A 19,241-nucleotide genomic window follows, 5' to 3' on the forward strand; every position below is an offset into this window, starting at 1 on the left:
CTGAGTGGCTCAGGGGTTGAGCATCTGCCTTTGGCTCAGGTCGTGATCCTGGGATCCTGGGATCCTGGGATTGAGTCCCACTTCGGGCTCCCTGCAGGGAGCCTGTTTCTCCCTCTGCCTGCGTCTCTGCCTCTCTCTCTGTCATGAATAAATAAAATCTTATAAATAAATAAATAAATAAATAAATAAATAAATAAATAAAATGGTAAAGTAGTCCTAAGAGCAAAAATATCAAGAACCACTAAGTCAGGCAATCATCATTGAATGGCTGCTAATATCCCCCAAAAAGAGATGATGAGATATTCTGTGCCCTGCCTCTTTGATGGAGGGGCACACACCATCACCTACCTATGAAGTAATTTTCTCAGAAAGGCAAGCTGGAATCTGACAAGCCTCTTGATCTAACTACAAATTTATAGAAAAAGAGGGGACAAAGGAACATGACTCCAGGGGCCTGATAAATTCAGTTATGGAAAACCTAGATTGTATAGGATAAACAACACGGATTCTTCAACAAGTTAAGTTGCAAGAAAAATAAAAGGCAGGGAAACCTATGTATTAAAAGGTCTCCTAAGCAGGAGACATGTCAGTCAATGTATGGACCTTCTTTGGATCTTGATTTTATCCTTAAAAAAAAAAAAAAAAAAAAAAAGGGCAATGGGGAGATTTAAACCCTGTGGACAGTAACACCTGAGTGGCTCAGCAGTTGAGTGCCTTCTGCTCAGGGCATGATCCAGGAGTTCCAGGATAGAGTCCCACATCAGGCTCCCTGCATGGAGCCTGCTTCTCCTCCCTCTTCCTATGTCTCTGCCTCTCTGTGTGTGTCTCTCATGAATAAATAAATAAAATCTAAACAAACAAACAAACCCTGTGGACATTTGATAGTATTAAAGAATGTTTGTTCAACGTTTAGTTGTGATAGCAGTATTGTGTGCATGTGTGGCAGGGGTGATGTTTGGAAGAAATTCTGTATCCGCCAAGCCTCAGTCAAGGAAACAGAACTACTATGAATATTAGAGAATGAGAAATTTATTATTGGAATTGGCACACCTGGGGGACAAGCCAGAGAAGTAAAGGCTCAAAAAAGGACCAGAGAAAGTCACAAACCAGCCTTGGCACAAGTGAATGAATTGGAACTTACAAGAATCCAGAAGCATCCATTTTCTGGAGGACAACCACAAAGAGAGTTGGTAGACGTGTGTATGAAAGATTGTTATTCTTGGCTGCTGCTACTGTGAGCTCACAAAAGAAGCTTTTTTTTTTTTTTTTTTTTTTTTTTTTTAGATTTTTGTTGTTGTTGTTGTTCATAAGAGACATAGAGAGAGAAGCAGAGACGCAGAAGGAGAAGCAGGCTCCCCATGAGGAGCCCAGTGGAGGACTCGATCCCTGGATCCCGGGATCAGGCCCTCCAGCCAAAGACAGATGCTCAACTGCTGAGCCACCCAGGTGTCCTATAAATAAAATCTTTTTAAAAAATCCATTTTGTCGGGCAGCCCGGGTGGCTCAGCGGTTTAGCGCTGCCGTCGGCCCAGGGCCTGACCCTGGAGACCCGGGATCGAGTCCCATGTCGGGCTCCCTGCATGGAGACTGCTTCTCCTTCTGCCTGTGTCTCTGCCTCTCTTTCTCTTGCTCTCTCCTCTCCGTGTATTCTTATGAATGAATAAATAAAATCTTTAAAAAAAAAATTTTTTTTAAATCCATTTTGTCCATGAGTGGAAGATGGGTGATGTGTACCTGGAGCTTCATTTCACTATTTTCTTTATTTTCTGTATCTGCCTGGAATTTTTCTATAATTAAAAATGCACCTCTTGGGGCTCCTGGGTGGCTCAGTTAATTAAGTGTCAGACTCTTGGTTTCAGCTCAGGTCATGATCTCAGGGTCATGAGATTGAGCCCTGCATCAGGCTCCAGACTCAGTGGGGAGTCTGCTTGAGATTCTCTCCTTCTGCCTCTACTCTCTCTCTCTCAATTAAATACATAAAAATCTTTTTAAAAAATGTACCTCTTAAATTTTTCCTTTGAAGTATCATTAGATTCATGGATTTAATTTGATTTGATTTTTTAAAGATTTATTTTAAAGAAAGAAAGAGAGAGAACAAGTGGGAGGGGCAGAGGGAGAGGGAGAGAGAATCCCAAGCAGACTCCATGCTGAGTGGAATATGTGGAACATGATGTGGGGCTCAATGTCATCTCATGTTCATGACATGAACATTGTTCAGGGGTCCAGGATAACCTGATCTGATTTCAGATTCCTGGGGAAGAAATTGTGGTTGATTGGCTCAGCTCAGACAAGGTGTTCACTCTTGGTCCAATCTACCATAACAAGGCCAGGGGAGTACTGTGCAAAGAAGCTAGGATCCTAGGTGTCACCTTCGTGGGTCAGGAGAAAAGTCTTACAGAAGAAAGGTTATAGGGGCGCCTGGGTGGTTCAGTCAGTTAAGCATCTGCCTTCAGCTCAGGTCATGATTCTAGGGTCATGGGATGGAGCCGCATGTCAGGCTCCCTGCTTGTTGGGGAGCCCACCTCTCCCCCTCCCTCTGCTCTTCCCCCTGCTTATGCTCTCTGGTTCTCTCTCAAATAAATAAATAAATAAATAAATAAATAAATAAATAAATAGATAGATAGATAGATAGATAAATAAATCTTAAAAAGGGGGGGCTAGAAACTAGGCAGGTATCACAAAAGTTGTCCACTCACTGCTTAGATTTAGTAATTATTCCATTTTAGGTTTCTCAAATTCACCACTTTCTCCTTGAATTGTTATTACGTTCTTGTTTCTGCTTTCTTTAGATTTGTTTTTTTTGTCCTTTCTTCAAGTTTCTTCGGTTGCTTAATTTATTAACTTTATGCCTCGTGATTAGAAATTGGTATTTAAAACTTCAAATTCTCCTTTCAGGACAGTTTTAGTGTGTTACATAGTTCTGGAATGTAGTGTCTTTATTATCTTTATATTCTTGTTCTGATGCTCTTGAGCTGCTTTGGAAAGTTTTTCTAAAATTTCCATGTTGTTGGGGAAGGGAGCTTTTCATTAGGTTACATTTTTTTTTTAAAGATTTATTTATTTATTTATGATGGACAGAGAGAGAGAGAGAGAGAGAGGCAGAGACACAGGAGGAGGGAGAAGCAGGCTCCATGCCAGGAGCCCAACGTGGGACTCGATCCCAGGACTTCAGGATCGCACCCTGGGCCAAAGGCAGGCGCTAAACCGCTGCGCCACCCAGGGATCCCCCATTAGGTTACATTTTGATTGCACAGAGTACATGATCTGAACTATTTCTACTTGATTACAGTTTTCTTTGCATGGCCACTTTTTGTAAGTTTCCTAAGAGCTCTTTAACAGAATATGAATTATATCATTTAGTTGCTCTACTGCTTTATATATTTTTGAAACTTGATTTGTGAAGCACTGAGATGTGAGAATGTTAGGTGTTAGATGTGAGAATGTTGGAATCTATGACTATCTTTGTATTTGTAATCCTTCTGTCCTTCTTTTTTCTTTCTGTGCTTTTTTTTTTTTTTTTTTTGAAGTAGGCTCCACTCCCAGCGTGGCACCCAATATGGGGCTTGAAATCACTGAGATCAAGACCTGAGCTGAGATCGAGAGTCAGATGCTTAAACGACTCAGCCACCCAGGGGCCCAGCTTTCTGTACTTTAATGCTATTATTTAGTGGATAAAGTTCATGACCACTACATCTGTTTTGTGGGTCATGTATTTGCTCATTGTAAGTGATCTTTTTTGTCCTATTTAATACATTTTTCTGGCCTTGAATTCAACTATGCTGACATAAATATTGCAAAACTTACTTTCTTTTTTCTCCCCCTTGGGATGTTTTTGCACATTCTTTGCCTTGCAATTTTTTTAAAGATTTTATTTATTTATTTGAGAGAGAGAGAGAGCATGAGTCGGGAGCAAAGATAGAAGGAGAGGGAGAAGCAGACTACCCGCTGAGCAGGGAGCCCAGTGCTGGGCTCCATCAGGACCCTGAGATCATGATCTCAGCTGAAGGCAGACCCTTAACCAACTGAGCCACCTAGGTGCCCCTCTTTACTCTTTTCTATTTTTTTAATTTAAAAAATATATTATTTATTTATTTACTCATGAGAGACACAGAAAGAGAGAGACAGAGACACAGGCAGAGGGAGAAGCAGATTCCTCACAGGGAGCCCGATACGGGTCTTGATTCTGGGACTCCAGGATCATGCCCTGGGCCGAAGGCAGGCTCTAAACCCCTGAACAACCCAGGCATACCTTTACTCTTTTTTAAAATCAGAAATCAATTTTAGTAAGTAGTATAAGATATAAGGTTTCACATTTTTCCTCAAGTTGTTATTTCCACATATATTATATAATTACATCACTTATTATGTGATCAAGAAAAAAGATTTTAATGGAATTTGTTCTTTTATGTTCCAACAGGTCTGAGTTTCTGTGGCTCCTCAAGATATCAGTTTTAGTCTTAGGACTTGGCATTGTTGTATTTATGTTCAGAAGTGTGGAATTCAATAGCATCATGCCAGAGCTCCCGCATTCTGCTCTGAATGACCAGACACCGAAGCTTCTACCTGAGGAACATCTCAAGAACCTCTTTACCTATGATGGAATCTGGTGAGATTAAGGTTATTCCATGTTGGTCCCATGTCTCCCTCGCTCCTTCTGTGGTTTACTGTGCCCTCCTGTGCCCATTTTACAGCCAGTTGCCTTGCCTTCCTCAGTCCGTGCTTGTTGTTAAAGTGATCCAAACTGTCGGACCCGGGACAGGTTTGGTCTGCAAGATGCAGTCTGTTCTCTACAGCACCCAGCAAAGTCCCTTAAAACTATAGATGGCAGGGCAGCCCCAGTGGGGCAGCGGTTTAGCGCTGCCTGCAGCCCAGGGTGTGATCCTGGAGACCCTGGATCGAGTCCCATGTCAGGCTCTCTGCATGGAGCCTGCTTCTCCCTCTGCCTGTGTCTCTGTCTCTCTCTCTCTCTCTGTGTCTCTATGAATAAATAAAATATTAAAAAAAAAACTATAGATGGCATGTTGGCTAAAACTCTAAGAAAGATGCTGCTGCCTTCCTGTCCCCACTGGAGGGGCCCAGACGCCACTGGTATTCACATGACTCCAGCTTAAAGACATTTGGTGCAGGGAGTAATTCCAGAGAAGGGGCCTTCTTCCCCTTGTCCATCCCCCTCCCCTCCTTGTATTTCTGGGATTCCAGAATCTCCTCCCAGGTAGGACAGGTGTGTATATGGAAAGGAGATTCTCGGGGTGAATCATGCACTGGTTAGACCACAGGTTCTCTCTCACCCACCAGCCCACCCACCAGCTCCATGTTCACAGGCCTTTTCTGTTTTTTTTAGGCTGTTCCCAAAAAACCAGTGCAAATGCGAAGCTACCAAACAGAAGAGAAGCTATAATTTTCAGGATGCCTATGGCCACAGTGAGCTCCCTGCAGTAAAAGCAAGGAGACAGGCTGAATTTGAACACTTTCAGAGGAGGTAATGGAGGCCATGAGGGCTCTTGGGTCCTGGGGTAGAGCAAAAGCTTTCTTTACCATGTCCTGAGGGTATGAGTCCCAAGAAAACAGGAAAGAATTCCTCTCTTGCAGGGATCCCTGGTGGGAACTGTTAGGAATAAAGCAAGGAGAGAGAACCGAGGAAAATGGTCCATAGGTAAACATTTATCAAACTTTGCATGTCTGGAACCTTTCATAGTAAGAAGAAAACAAAGGAATGAAAATAGTCTGGGATGTCAGTGGGGTATTGGTGGCACAGCCTCAATGCACCCAGGCCTTCACAGCAAGTGATTTTGTAGTGTCACCAAGGGTGTGCCACTAATTCATTGTTAAGAACATACTTTCCCCCTCTGCTATGTGCAGAGCCCAGAATCACACACTTGGAGTGTATCGGCCAGTATTGTTGGTTGAAAAGATCAGCGATTGATTCCTGATGGGCTTGTATCAAAAGGGTGTTTGTAGGAAAGGTATTGAAACCTCATCAAAACCTTAGATGAGGGGGTCCCCTGGGTGGCTCAGTGGTTTAGCGCCTGCCTTTGGCCCAGGGCGTGATCCTGGAGCCCCAGGATCAAGTCTCACATCGGGATCCCTGCATGGAACCGGCTTCTCCCCCTGCCTGTGTCTCTGCCTCTCTCTCTCTGTCTCTTATGAATAAATAAATAAAATCTTTAAAAAAAAAAGATTTTATTTATTTATGTATTTAGGGTGTATGCGCATGCACACTAATGAAGAGGGGGGCAGAGGGAAAAGGAGAGAGAGAATGTCAAGGAGACTCCCCACTGAGCTTGGAGCCCGACGCAGGGCCCATCTCACAATCCCAAGACCATGACCTGAGCCAAAATCAAGAGTTGGATGCCCAGACAACTGAGCCACCCAGGTGCTCCAAGAATTGAATGGCTTTTAAAAATGGCAAGTGCTTATCTGAGATACTTTTGTAAAATATCACTCTAGCTTTTCAGTGAAGAATACATAGAAAAGTATAGAGGAGGCAGGGAGATTGCAGGAAGATTGTAGGTGGCAACACAGGTACAAGAACAAACAAATCCCAGTCATAATCACTGATGTGAACTGGGTCTCTTGTCATCCTGGCAGTGGCCAGGGAAGAAGATGCTCAGCTCCCACCAGTGCCTCAAATCTTTCTCAGCCCAAGAAACACATGGAATGCCTACTCTGGGCAAGGTGTCAAGTTAGGTACAAAGATAGAGCCTATCTAGATCCTGCTCCCAGGGACCTCCCAGAGGAACAGAGCAGGGTAGAGGCAGTGCGCCCTCTCTGCGTCCCTTCCACCCACCTCCTCCCCATCCCTGCTGCTGCCATGATTACACAGAGAGCCCCCAGCCCAATGTGGCGGGACTGCAGGTGCTCGGTGGCCCACAGAAGGTGTCCAGCACACTGTGGAATACAGGCGTTCGGCCCAAAGCTCAGTGTTACAACACTAGCCAGGGGGAATGCTGCACTAGGTCTCAGTGGGGAGAGCAGCTTCCAATTCTGAGAATTACAAAAGGAATGTTCAAGAAGGTGGCATTCAGAGCTGGCCTCATTTCTGTTACTGAACAGATGACCTAGTATTCTAGTTATTGGTGTCTCAGTCTGGGTTCTCCCCCTCCAGGAATGGGATTTTCTTGGTCTCTTTGTCCCCACTTCAGCCCATTGCATAGAATAAATAACCCAGAATCTTCAGCCCCTGGCGAATGTCACCTAAGCTGTACAACTCTCCGAAGGTATAAAATGGAGATGACTTCTAACTTACATGTTCTCCGCTATGTGAGGCAATCCAGCAAAACCCCATTTGGAGATCATGCCTATTATCCTCTGCCAGAGAGTACCTGTCTAATGTGGGAAGGCATGACAGGGGATCCACCTGGAATGCTCTGTGTGTCCTGCCTGAGCCACATAATTGTCTGTATCCTTGAAATCATTAGTGGAGCTTGATATTGGGTGAGAGCTCTGATTCATTTGAGTCTGATTATCTTCATATTATACTTCACTTAAAAAGTAGTACATGGGGACACCTGGGTGGCTCAGTGTTTGGGCATCTGCCTCTGGCCCAGGGCGTGATCCTGGGGTCCCGGGATCTAGTCCCACATCAGGCTCCCTGCAGGGAGCCTGCTTCTCCCTCTGCCTACATCTCTGCTCTCTCTTTGTGTCTCTCATGAATAAATAAATAAAAATCTTTGAAAAATAAAAAAAAATCATACATGGAGAATGCTCTTTACAAAAAATCCACTTGGGGGTGCCTGCCTGGGTGGCTCAGACAGTTAAACATCTGCCTTCTGCTTACGTCATGATCCCAGGTCCTAGGATTGAGCCTGCTTCTCCCTCTCCCTCTGCCTGCCACTCCCCCTGCTTATGCACTTTCTGTCAAATAAATAAATAAAATCTTTAAAAACAATCCACTTGAACCAACTCCCTCAATTCTTCTTGCTTCCCTTCTTTATATGATATGATCCCTCACCAACACAATCTGCCCTTAGGAGTTTGGTATATATAATTCCAGACTGTCCTCTATATTGCTATACACACAGATGAACTCACATAATCACTTGCATATTCATATATATGTATATCCACATAAACATATACTACTGGGGTTTTGAGTGTATTTTTATTTTTTTATTTTTGTTTTTTTAAGATTTTATTATTTATTCATGAGAGATGTAGAGAAAGAGAGAGGCAGAGACACAGGCAGAAGGAGAAGCAGGCTCCACTCCGGGAGACCGATGTGGGACTCGATCCCGGGTCTCCAGGATCACACGCTGTGCTGAAGGCGGCGCTAAACTGCTAAGCCACCGGGGCTGCCCTGTGTGTATTTTTAAATTTTATTTTAATTCTGCCTAATTAACATACACTGTTCTACTAGTTGCAGGTGTAGTGATTCAACAATTCTATACATGATTAGGTGCTCCTCCTGATAAGTGTACTCTTTATCCCCTTCACCTGTTTCACCCATCTGTGTGTATATTTTTAATGTAATTGGTACCATAAGAACAAATCACTCCAGAATTCAGTATGTTTTTTTAAGGTTTTTGTTTTATTTTTATTTTAGATTTTATTTATTTATTTGAGAGAGAGAGAAAGCATGAGTAGGGGGAGAGGCAGATGGAGAGGGAGAAGCAGGCTCCCCACTGAGCAGGGAGCTGGTCCTGGAGCTAGATCCCAGAACTGTGAGATCATGACCTGAGCTGAAGGCAGACACTTAACTGACTGAGCCACCCAGGGGCCCCTTGTTTTTGTTTTAGAGAGTGTGCATGAGTGAGTGAGGGGAGGCAAAAGAGGAGAGGGGCAGAAGAGGAGGGAGAGAGACAATCCTAAGCAGGCTCCATGCTTAGCCCAGAGCTTGACATGGGGCTCAACCTCACAACCCTGAGATCATGACCTGAGCCAAAATGGAGAGTCAGATGCTTAACTGAGCCACCCAGGTGCCCCTCATCAAATACATTTTTTTTTTAAATACATTTTTTTAAAGATTTTATTTATCTATTCATGAGAGACTCAGAGAGAGAGAGGCAGAGACACAGGCAGAGGGAGAAGCAGGCTCCATGCAGGGAGCCCAACACAGGACTGGATCCCAGGTCTCCAGGATGACGCTGCGGGCCGAAGGCGAGGCTAAACCACTGAGCCACCAGGGCTGCCCTTATTCTCCTATTGAATGATATTCAGATTTGGGGGAAATTTTCATTATTCCACTTACATAATTTATAATAATAATATTACATTATATTTACATTCTTATTTCATTAGGATGTGTATAAGGATGTTCATTTCAAACAGTGCTGAAATGAGCCTCCTTATGCATGTGGTTGTTTACACAGGCAGGTGTTTCTCCCCTTAACTAGCATTTGAATTGCTCACTTAGGATATGCTTGTATCTACTTTTATCTTTTTTATTTTTTGAAGATATTATGTATTTGGCAGAGAGAGAGAGCGCATGAGAGGGGGAGCGCACAAGCAGGGGGAGTATCAGGCAGAGGAAGAGGGAGAAGTAGGCTCCCCAGCCAAGCAGGGAACCTGACTCGGGGCTCGATCCCAGGACCCTGGGACCACAACTTGAGCTGAAGGCAGACACTTAACCGACTGAGCCACCCAAGTGCCCTTTATTTCTACTTTTAGTAAATACTGGCAAATTGCATTCAAGAGGACCTATATTAATTCACATTTTCATGACGAGTGGGTAAGGGTAATACCTTAGATACCCCTTACTGAACCAACACTCCCTATCATTACATTTTAAAACATTCATGAAAAACGCATTTTGTTGTTTTTGTTTTTAAAGATTTTATTTTAAACAATCTGTCCTCCCGACGTGGGCTCAAACTTTTGATCCCAAGATCAAGAGTCACAGGTTCTACTGACTGAGCCAGCCCAGCACCTCTAGTTCATTGTTTTTAAAGTTGCATTTCCCTGACTAATTTTGAAGCTGAGCACGTTTCATATATGTATTAGCCATTTGTACTTCTGTTAATTGCCTGTTTACATAATTTTCCATTTTTAAATTTTCTCTTTTGCATTCTCATAAATATTCACTACAGTAGTCTAATCTGTCTTCCAGGTGATCTAAATGATACCCTTGGCTACGCTGGATTCCCGAAGGCTGCATTTCAACCACATTATCTTAGTCTTGCAAAGAATCAATCTCACTGACTTGTTAAGTGCTGCCCTTGACTGAGGTTGTTATAACAACAAAACCATATGAAAATCGTCACTGTGTTTGCTCTGAAAATATCAAGGCAACAAATCACGTTCTTGGGATATATTTTTTCTTTCTTTCTTTCTTTCTTTCTTTCTCCTTTCCTTTCCTTTCCTTTCCTTCTTTCCTTTCCTTTCCTTTCCTTTCCTTTCCTTTCCTTTCCTTTCCTTTCCTTTCCTTTCCTTTCCTTTCCTTCTTTCCTTTCCCCTTTCCTTTCCTTTTTCCTTTCCTATCCTTTCCTTTCCTTCTTCTTTCTTGAGTTCAATGCTAGGAAAAGGTTTATTTGCCTCCCAAGTTGTTTGCTTTGTCCTATTGATAATAAGACCAGAGTACTGATTGTCCAACACTTTATACCCTGACTACTGGGAAGTTCACGTGTGACCCTGGCATTGGGCTACTGCACTGGGTTGGCCCTGTAATCTGATTGTTTTGTTTCTTCTTTTTCACTGGTTGCATTTTTAATTTTGTAGGTGCTTTGTTGTCAACTGCCTCAATTCCTCTGTGGAATTCAAAGCTGCAGGGAGGGGCAGGAATAAAGGGGGGAGGGAATGGAGGGGTGAACTGGACAATGTACTTTCGATTTCTCCCCGTTGGCAGCACAGAGCTCTGGGCACAGGTACCGCTTTCAGGACTAATCAGGGAGGCACCAGACAGCAGCTGCTAACAGTTCTGGTTCTGTTCCCTGCAGAGAAGGGTTGCCCCGTCCACCGCCGCTGCTGGCTCAGCCCAACCTCCCCTTTGGGTACCCGATCCATGGGGTGGAGGTGATGCCCCTGCACACGGTTCCCATCCCGGGTAGGTACATCTCCATCTGGAGAGGAGCAGGGCAACTTTCTTAACTCTTCTTAAGCAAAACTGGGAAGTGGAAGGGAACAGTCGTTGAGTACCTGCTGTGTGCACAATGCAGGAAGCTTGACGTGATTTCATTTACTATTAGTTTCAATGTTTCCACCATTGGGAACCCCTGGTTAGCCCTTTCCACCACTGTGACGTCCCCAGGGATCCCAGATAACAAAGAAGAGAACAAAAATCTGTGAGTCTCAGGAATCTTAGGACATGATTGGCTTTTTGGTGTCCTCCAGCATCATGAGAAACAGGCAAAGATGAGCCCAACTCCTAGAAGAGCATATTGAAAAGAGTATTTATGTTGGTTAAAACTCCCCTCTGGATCCCTGGGTGGCTCGGCGTGATCCTGGAGTCCCGGGATGGAGCTTGCTTCTCCCTCTGCCTGTGTCTCTGCCTCTCTCCCTCTCTCTCTGTGTCTCTATGAATAAATAAATAAAATCTTTAATGGAAAAAAAAAAAAAAAAAACTGGGCAGCCCCGGTGGCGCAGTGGTTTAGCGCCGCCTGCAGCCCAGGGCGTGATCCTGGAGACCCAGGATCGAGTCCCACGTCGGGCTCCCTGCATGGAGCCTGCTTCTCCCTCTGCCTGTGTCTCTGCCTCTCTCCCTCTCTCTCTGTGTCTCTATGAATAAATAAATAAAATCTTAAAAAAAAAAAAAGAAAAAAAAAACTCCCCTCTACAAGAGATTTCTTTTTTTTTTTTAATTTTTATTTATTTATGATAGTCACAGAGAGAGAGGCAGAGAGAGAAGCAGGCTCCATGCACTGGGAGCCCGACGTGGCACTCGATCTCGGGTCTCCAGGACTGCGCCCTGGGCCAAAGGCAGGCACCAAACTGCCGTGCCACCCAGGGATCCCTCTACAAGAGATTTCTACACACTTCTCTAGTTTAGCACCACATCCCTGTGAGGTAAATGTTATTTTGCCAATTTCACGGGTGACATAAGTTATCTAAGGCCACCTAGGGAGGCTATATTTGAATTAGAACTTGAATTAGTCACATTATGAAAACAGAGCTGGATTCTAAAGTAAATACACGGGAATCCCTGGGTGGCTCAGCGGTTTAGCGCCTGCCTTTGGCCCAGGGCGTGATCCTGGAGACCCAGGATCGAGTCCCACGTCGGGCTCCCTACATGGAGCCTGCTTCTCCTTCTGCCTGTGTCTCTGCCGCTCTATCTCTGTGTCTTTCATGAATAAATAAATAAGTAAAATCTTTAAAAATAATAATAAATATACTTGGATAAATTGCTAGCGGTTTTGAATAGTCATTTAAAAAGTGATTTGCAAAAAATAAAGTGATTTGCCATGTTGGATGATTCCTTTTCTTATTGTAAAATATACATAATAAATTAATCACTTTTAAGCACACAGTTTTGTGGCATTAAATATATTTTCATTGTTCTGCAACTGTCACCATCATCCATCTCCAGAACTTTATCTGCCCCAATTAAAACTCTACTCATTTAACATTGACTCTTTTCCCCTCTCCTGCCTGTGGCAACCACCATTCAGTAAAATGTCTTTTCTCGTCTCCATGAATTTGACTCTTCTAGGAACCTCATATAAGGATGTTTTGTTACTTATCCATTGCTGTCTTCCCTTCAGTAACAGAGACACCTGGAAGAGGATGGATTAATTCACAGTATCCATCCAATGCTGAGGGTGGGCATCAAAGGCTTTAGCTCCACTGGAATTTGAGAAGGACCATGGGACACCACCTAACAGGACCCTGGGGAGAGGGGAGTGGTGAACAAACACCCTGGATAGGATGTGACACCTGAAAAGATTCTGGAAGGATACATAGGAGTCACCAGGAAGGTAGTGAGCATCAGGAGCTGTTGCTCTCAAATGGTGTTTTTAATCCTTTTTCCTGTGTCCTCCAGGTCTCCAGTTTGAAGGACCAGATGCCCCCATCTATGAGGTTAGTCCCCTTCCCAGCCCCTTTCTGCACTTGGCATCCTGTCCTTGGCTCACTGCTCACACCCCCATCCCCAGTGGTGGCTGGTCTCAGATTTGACAGAGTGCTTATCCAGATTAGAAATCCAACATGGTCAAAAAAAAAAAAAGAAAGAAAGAAATCCAACATGAGTCCAAGGTGGAGAGGGGAGAAGGATGCCTCCGGAAGGCATTATTTTTCCAGCCATGCGAGTGGCTGGAGTTTGAAGGAGGACTTCCAGAGACCTGGGTCAGCACAGATGCTACTGCTTTTGCTCCAAGAGGAAGCTGTCACCACAGCCTGGCTTCTGTGCATGTTGCCAGTCAAGGTTAGCGCCAGCTAGACCGTTGCTCTGTGCCCTGTCTTTTGTCTCCCACTTAAATATAGCTCCAAATCCAACTCTTATGCACAGAGAGCTGATGAGTGTGGTGCGATGCAAACTGCATCCAGAACCCTAATCGAAAAAGGAGTCTGGAAAAAAAAAGAAAAAGAAAAAGAAAAAGGAGTCTGGGAAATGTAGTTTTTTTCTCATTCTGCCTGCCAGAGGTTGGAATGGGTGATGACTGAGCAAATCTGCCAAACTATTCTATCCTCTGATGGCCTTCTCTTGCCCTCCCCTAGTCTCAGCAAAGCACCCCCAAAACACACCTTTGCCACTTATCCAGTACTCTCTGTTATCTTCATGATGCTTTTCTGTACCTGAATTATTTTATATGTATTGTGATATACTTATCGCCATCCTTCCCGACTAGAATATAAGCCTTCCAGGGAGTTGGTTCTATTTACTCCTCTTTTCCCAGTACCTGTAATTTGGATCTCAGAAAACACCTGTTGGCTGATTGGAGTGTTTTCAGCAAGTGTGACATAATCCAGTGTACTTTTCATAAAAATACCTGGCTACACAGAGGACAAGAAGGCAGGAGAAGAGAGTAGCTCTAGGGGGTAGCAATGAGATGGAGAGATGGGGACCAGTTCTAGGTACCTGTTGAAGGTAGACCCAATAGGACTCTTTTCAAATAGGAATGACCTCCATTAGGGACTTCAACAGTCGAAGAGACAAAGATGCCATTCACAGGGCGGGGAGAAGCAGGTAGAGAGTGACAAACAGGTTTATAGAGAAAACTTAATAGCTCGATTTTGTTTCAACTGCCTGTGGAACTTCCTAGCAAAGCAACCAGCCAGGCAGTTGGGTCTCAGAAAGATGTGAACTGGAGACATATATTTTTAAGTCACTAGCATATGAATAGTATTTAAAAGGTGAGAAGGTGTTGAATAAGAAGAGAAAAGGGCATGGAACCAAACCCTGGAAAACTCCATTTGGAGGTCAGGCAGCGGAGGAGGAGGAGGCAGTCAGAAATCAAAAAGACTGGGCAGCCTGGGTGGCTCAGCGGTTTAGCACTGCCTTTGGCCCAGAGCATGATCCTGGAGACCCGCGATCGAGTCCTGCGTCGGGTTCCCTGCATGGAGCCTGCTTCTCCCTCTGCCTGTGTCTCTGCCTCTCTCTCTCCTCTCTGTATATTCTCATGAATAAATAAATAAAATCTTTAAAAAAAGAAGAAAGAAAAAACTAAGTAAGGAATCTAGAAGGATAGGATCCTGTAGGCCAAGAGACAGAGCAATGACCCTGAACACACCAATCCCCAAGACTTGATTCTACTTCGCTGGGGACAGCAGTAACCGGCTGGAGAGCCAGACCGGAGCTTCCAGGGCACCACAGAGCGCCTCCTCTCATCCTCATGGGCCCTGCCCCCTGCTGGCCATCCTGGGTATGTGCCTTTCCTTGCATTTAGCGTCTTTCTACCTCACCCACCTTAGGTCACCCTGACAGCTTCTCTGGGGACACTGAACACCCTCGCTGACATCCCTGACAGTGTGGTGCAGGGCAGAGGCCAGAAGCGACTGACCATTTCCACCAGTAATCAGAAGCTTTTGAATTTCATCCTCCAGCACATGACATACACCAGCACAGTGTACCAGCACCACAGAGTGGATGTGGGTGAGAGTCTGTCCTTGGATGGCAAAATGCTTAGGGAGTGGGATAACACCACCTGTCCCTCCTAAAGTCTTCCTCCTCCTGGAAGCCTGCCTGCATTTAGGATTCTTCTCTTGCTCTTGTTTCTAACCCTAGACCTCTAACTTCCCAAATACTGTCTCCAACACTGCCCCCATGTTGCCACCCATCCTTCAAAGGAAAGAATGTGCATTCTCTATGAGGGTAGATCATTCATGCACCTGGGAACCACCAGGGGCTCTATGCCCTATTATCCGTAGCTCTCAGAGCTGAAGACTTCAGCTACAGGACTGGAGGGACTCAGTCTGTGTATCGTTATCTTGTCCTGGACACTAACAGGAAAAGAGGTATGTGGAGGAGCTCTCAGCCCCAAGGACAGTGGCTTTGTTTCCTTCTCCTATCCCTATCTCCCACTCCCATCCTAGAAATTCTTGGGAGAACAGTTCTGGCCAGCCCCTGGCAGCCCCAGTTTCTTTCCGGATGAATTAAAGTCACTCTTTTTCTTTTCACTCCACACCCAGGATGAATTCCCAGGACACCAACAGAAAAATGAAACACAGGATAGATTATGCATGACCACCGACTAAAGAGAGAGCTCTCTCTCAGGTTCCCAGACATTTCTTTTCAACAAATGACCCTGTGAGATAAAACAGGGAGGTAGTATTATCCTGGTTTTGTACCTGGAGAAGTGATTTACCCAGGTATTTCAAATGTGCATATAGAGGGGGCACCTGGGTGGCTCAGCTGGTTAAGCGGCTGCCTTCAGCTCAGGTCATGATGTTAGGATCCTGGGTTTGAGCCCCACATCAGGCTCTCTGCTCAGTGGGGAGCCTGTTTCTCCCTCTACTTGTGCCCTCTCTGTCAAATAAATAAAATCTTTTAAAAAAAATAAATAAAATTTTATGGGGGCACCTGGGTGGCTCAGTGGTTGAGCGTCTGCCTTCAGTTCAGGGCGTGATCCTGGCGCCCCAGGATCGAGTCCCACGTCAGGCTCCCTGCATGGAGCCTGTTTCTCTTCCCTCTGTCTATGTCTCTGCCTCTCTCTTGGTGTCTCTTGCGAATAAATAAGTAAAATCTTAAAAAAAAAAAATTTGTGTATAGTCCTTGAACAGGGGCCATGCTGATCTCTGAATCCTTCCAATTTGAGTAAATGTGCTGCTGAAGTGAGCACTGATTTACCCAAGGTATTTCAGATAATAAATGGCAAAGTCAAATGTAATCTGGACCCTCTGATTCCAAGCCCACTCCACCCCACCAGACTCTCACAGTGGAAGACATGTGAGCTAAGGGGCATTCAAAAAGGGGCACCTGGCTGGCTCAGTCAGCAGAACACGTGGCTCTTGATCTCAGGGTTGTGAGTTCAAGTCCCATGTTGGGCACAGAGATTACTTAATTAAAAAAAAAAAAAAAAAAAAAAGAGGCGTTCAGCAAGGTCCCCAGGGACACATAGCAAATCAGGAGCCAGAGTGCTGTCAACTCAGTGGGTCTCATCCCACGCAGGATGTTCTCTACTGAACCTTCACCCCTGCAGCTTCCTTGAGGCAGTGTGGAGAGTGGCCCAGACACCGTGCTGCCCACCTTGACCTTATTTCTCCTTCCAGTGAGTCTGGAGTCCAAGTCCTCAGTGGCCAAGTTTCCAGTGACCATCCGCCATCCTGTCATCCCCAAGTTATATGACCCTGGACCAGGTAAGGCTCTTGCCCCTGGGGTTCCAGGGTGGGATCTTGTAGAGCTATTGGTGAAATTTGGAAGGGATCCACTCTGAGGTGGAGGAGAATTCATGAAAATAACTACCCTGATAGAATTCCTGACAAACAAGATTTGTTTGGAGGAAAAAAAAGAATTCTAGGACATACTCTCCTAATATTGCTTAATTGTATTTAACTGATTATGTGTTTCTGCTTATTTTGAAAACAAAAAACAATTAATTATATCATCTTAAGTAATGATAATAAAAACAGAGTGGTATTGGACTATGGCTAAAAATATCAGTGGAATCACATTGGAAATCCAGGGACAAACATGTTGGAGTTTTACCATGTGATAAAGGTAGCTTTTCAGATTAAAGGGTGAAAAGATGGATTATCCAAGAAATCACATGGGACACCTGTGTAGATAAAGGAAGATAAGAGTCGAACCTATCTTACAGTTCATACCAAGATAAATTCCAAACTGATCAACTTTCTCATATTTTTAAAAGCTAAAAAACAAACAAACAAACAAACAGGGACACCTGGGTGGCTCAGCGATTGAGCATCTGCCTTCAGCTCAGGGCATGATCCTGGAGTCCTGGATAGTGTCCCACATCAGGCTCCCTGGGAGGAGCCTGCTTCTCCCTCTGCCTGTGTCTGTGCCTCTCTCTCTCTCTCTCTCTCTGTGTGTGTGTGTGTGTGTCTCTCATGAATAAATAAATAAAATCTTTAAAAAAAAAAAAGTGCAGATGAGGGGCACCTGGGTGGCTCAGTTGGTTAAGCAGCTGCTTTCAGCTCAAGTCATGATCCCAGGGTCCTGGGATCGAGCCACGTGTCATCCTCTCCCTCTCCCACTGCAGCTCCCCTGCTTGTGCTCTCTCAGTCTCTATGTCAAATAAATAAATAAATAAATAATATTTTTTTAATGTTATAAAAATTTGGGATGCCTGGGTGTCTCAGTGGTTGAGCATCTGCCTTTGGCCCAGGGCATGATCCCAGAATCCACGATTGAGTTCCACATTGGGCTACTTGCAGGGAGCCTGCTTCTCCCTCGGCCTGTGTCTATGCCTCTCTCTCTCTCTCTCTACGTGTCTCTAATAAATAAATAAGCTTTTTAAAAAGTTATAAATTTTTTTATTTTTTATTTTTATTTTTAAATTTTTATTTATTTATTCATGAGAGACAGAGAGAGAGAGAGAGAGAGTCAGAGACACAGGCCGAGGGAGAAGCAGGCTCCATTTAGGGAGCCCCATGCCGGACTCAATTCCAGGACCCCAGGATCACACCCTGGGTGGAAGGCAGGCACTAAACCGCTAAACCCAGGTATCCCCAAAAAAAATTTTTTAATGCAAATGAAAAGCACATTCATATCAGAAAGTATTGGACAAGAAGTGAGGGGCAGGCAGTCTTATAAACTCCCGGTGGGAAATGTAAATTGGCACAGCCTTTCCGGAGGCAATTTGGCAATACCTCTCAACATTTGGGATATGTATTCCCTTTGGGCCAGCAATTGCACTTCTAGAAATTACCACGTAGATACTAGTGTCTGTGTGAAGTGATGTTTGTTTGAGGTTCTTTACTGCAGCATTTTGTGCAAAGACAAAGTGGGATGCACGGGTTAGATCAAGTGTGGTCCGTCCATATAATGAAATTCCATGCAGTGGCGCTCAGAAGGAGGGAGGAGGAGGGGTTCTTTTTAGACTGATACAAAATGCTTTCTAGGTTATAAGCAAGTACAGAAGAGAAGGGAGAATAAGCTATTATTTCTGTAAAAAGAAGAGGGAAGGGCAGCCCTGGTGGTGCAGTGTTTTAGCGCCGCCTGCAGCCTAGGACGTGGTCCTCGAGTCCCGGGATCGAGTCCCACATCAGGCTCCCTGCATGGAGCCTGCTTCTCCCTCTGCCTGTGTCTCTGCCTCTCTCTCTCTCTCTCTCTTTCTCTCTCTCTCTGTCTCTCATGAAGAAATAAATAAAATCTTAAAAAAGAAAGAAGAGGGGAAAAATATATATATAATTGCTTGGTTATGGAAAAATAAAGAAGTTGGTAATATTGGTTGCTTCCTGGCTTCCTAATTGGAGAACAGAAATGGGAACAAGTATTTTCAAGGCATAAATTTCAATATATTTAGAATTTTGAACCACTTGGCACTTTTTGGATATATTGCCTATATATTCAAAATGTATTGTATCCAAAGAGTCTATTCTTTTTTTTTTTTTTTTAAGATTTTATTTATTTATTCATGAGAGTCACAGAGAGAGAGAGGCAGAGACACAGGCTGAGGGAGAAGCAGGCTCCATGCAGGGAGCCTGATGTGGGACTCGATCCCAATCCTGGGATCAGGCCCTGAGCTGAAGGCAGAGGCTCAACGCTGAGCCTCCCACGCGTCCCAATAGAGTCTATGCAAAACACATGTTGAATTATTATTTAAAAGTAGTACCATGAAATATCCAGGGAGAAGGATTTAAAATACTTGCCCAACACGATAACTATCTCAAAAATAAGAGAAATAAGCACAAGAAATTCACACGCAATTTTTTTTTTTTTTTTGGCTTCAGATTTGCTTTAAATATAAGGTGTT

At 44.2% G+C, this 19,241-nt stretch overlaps 1 protein-coding gene and 1 pseudogene across 1 annotated transcript in view; one reads left to right on the forward strand and one right to left on the reverse strand.

The window, feature by feature from the left end:
- Positions 1–19,241, forward strand: part of B4GALNT2 (beta-1,4-N-acetyl-galactosaminyltransferase 2) — a 51,402-nt gene that overhangs the window by 18,697 nt on the left and 13,464 nt on the right. The window contains exons 2-7 of the mRNA XM_038547611.1: positions 4,418–4,606; positions 5,342–5,479; positions 10,872–10,978; positions 12,911–12,948; positions 14,779–14,959; positions 16,576–16,662. Of these exons, the coding sequence (XP_038403539.1) occupies positions 4,418–4,606; positions 5,342–5,479; positions 10,872–10,978; positions 12,911–12,948; positions 14,779–14,959; positions 16,576–16,662 (740 nt within the window). The remainder of the gene's footprint in view (positions 1–4,417; positions 4,607–5,341; positions 5,480–10,871; positions 10,979–12,910; positions 12,949–14,778; positions 14,960–16,575; positions 16,663–19,241) is intronic.
- On the reverse strand, positions 16,042–16,145 carry LOC119873465 (annotated as a pseudogene).

This window comes from Canis lupus, chromosome 9, assembly GCF_011100685.1.
Source record: "Canis lupus familiaris isolate Mischka breed German Shepherd chromosome 9, alternate assembly UU_Cfam_GSD_1.0, whole genome shotgun sequence".
Classification (NCBI taxonomy): domain Eukaryota; kingdom Metazoa; phylum Chordata; class Mammalia; order Carnivora; family Canidae; genus Canis; species Canis lupus.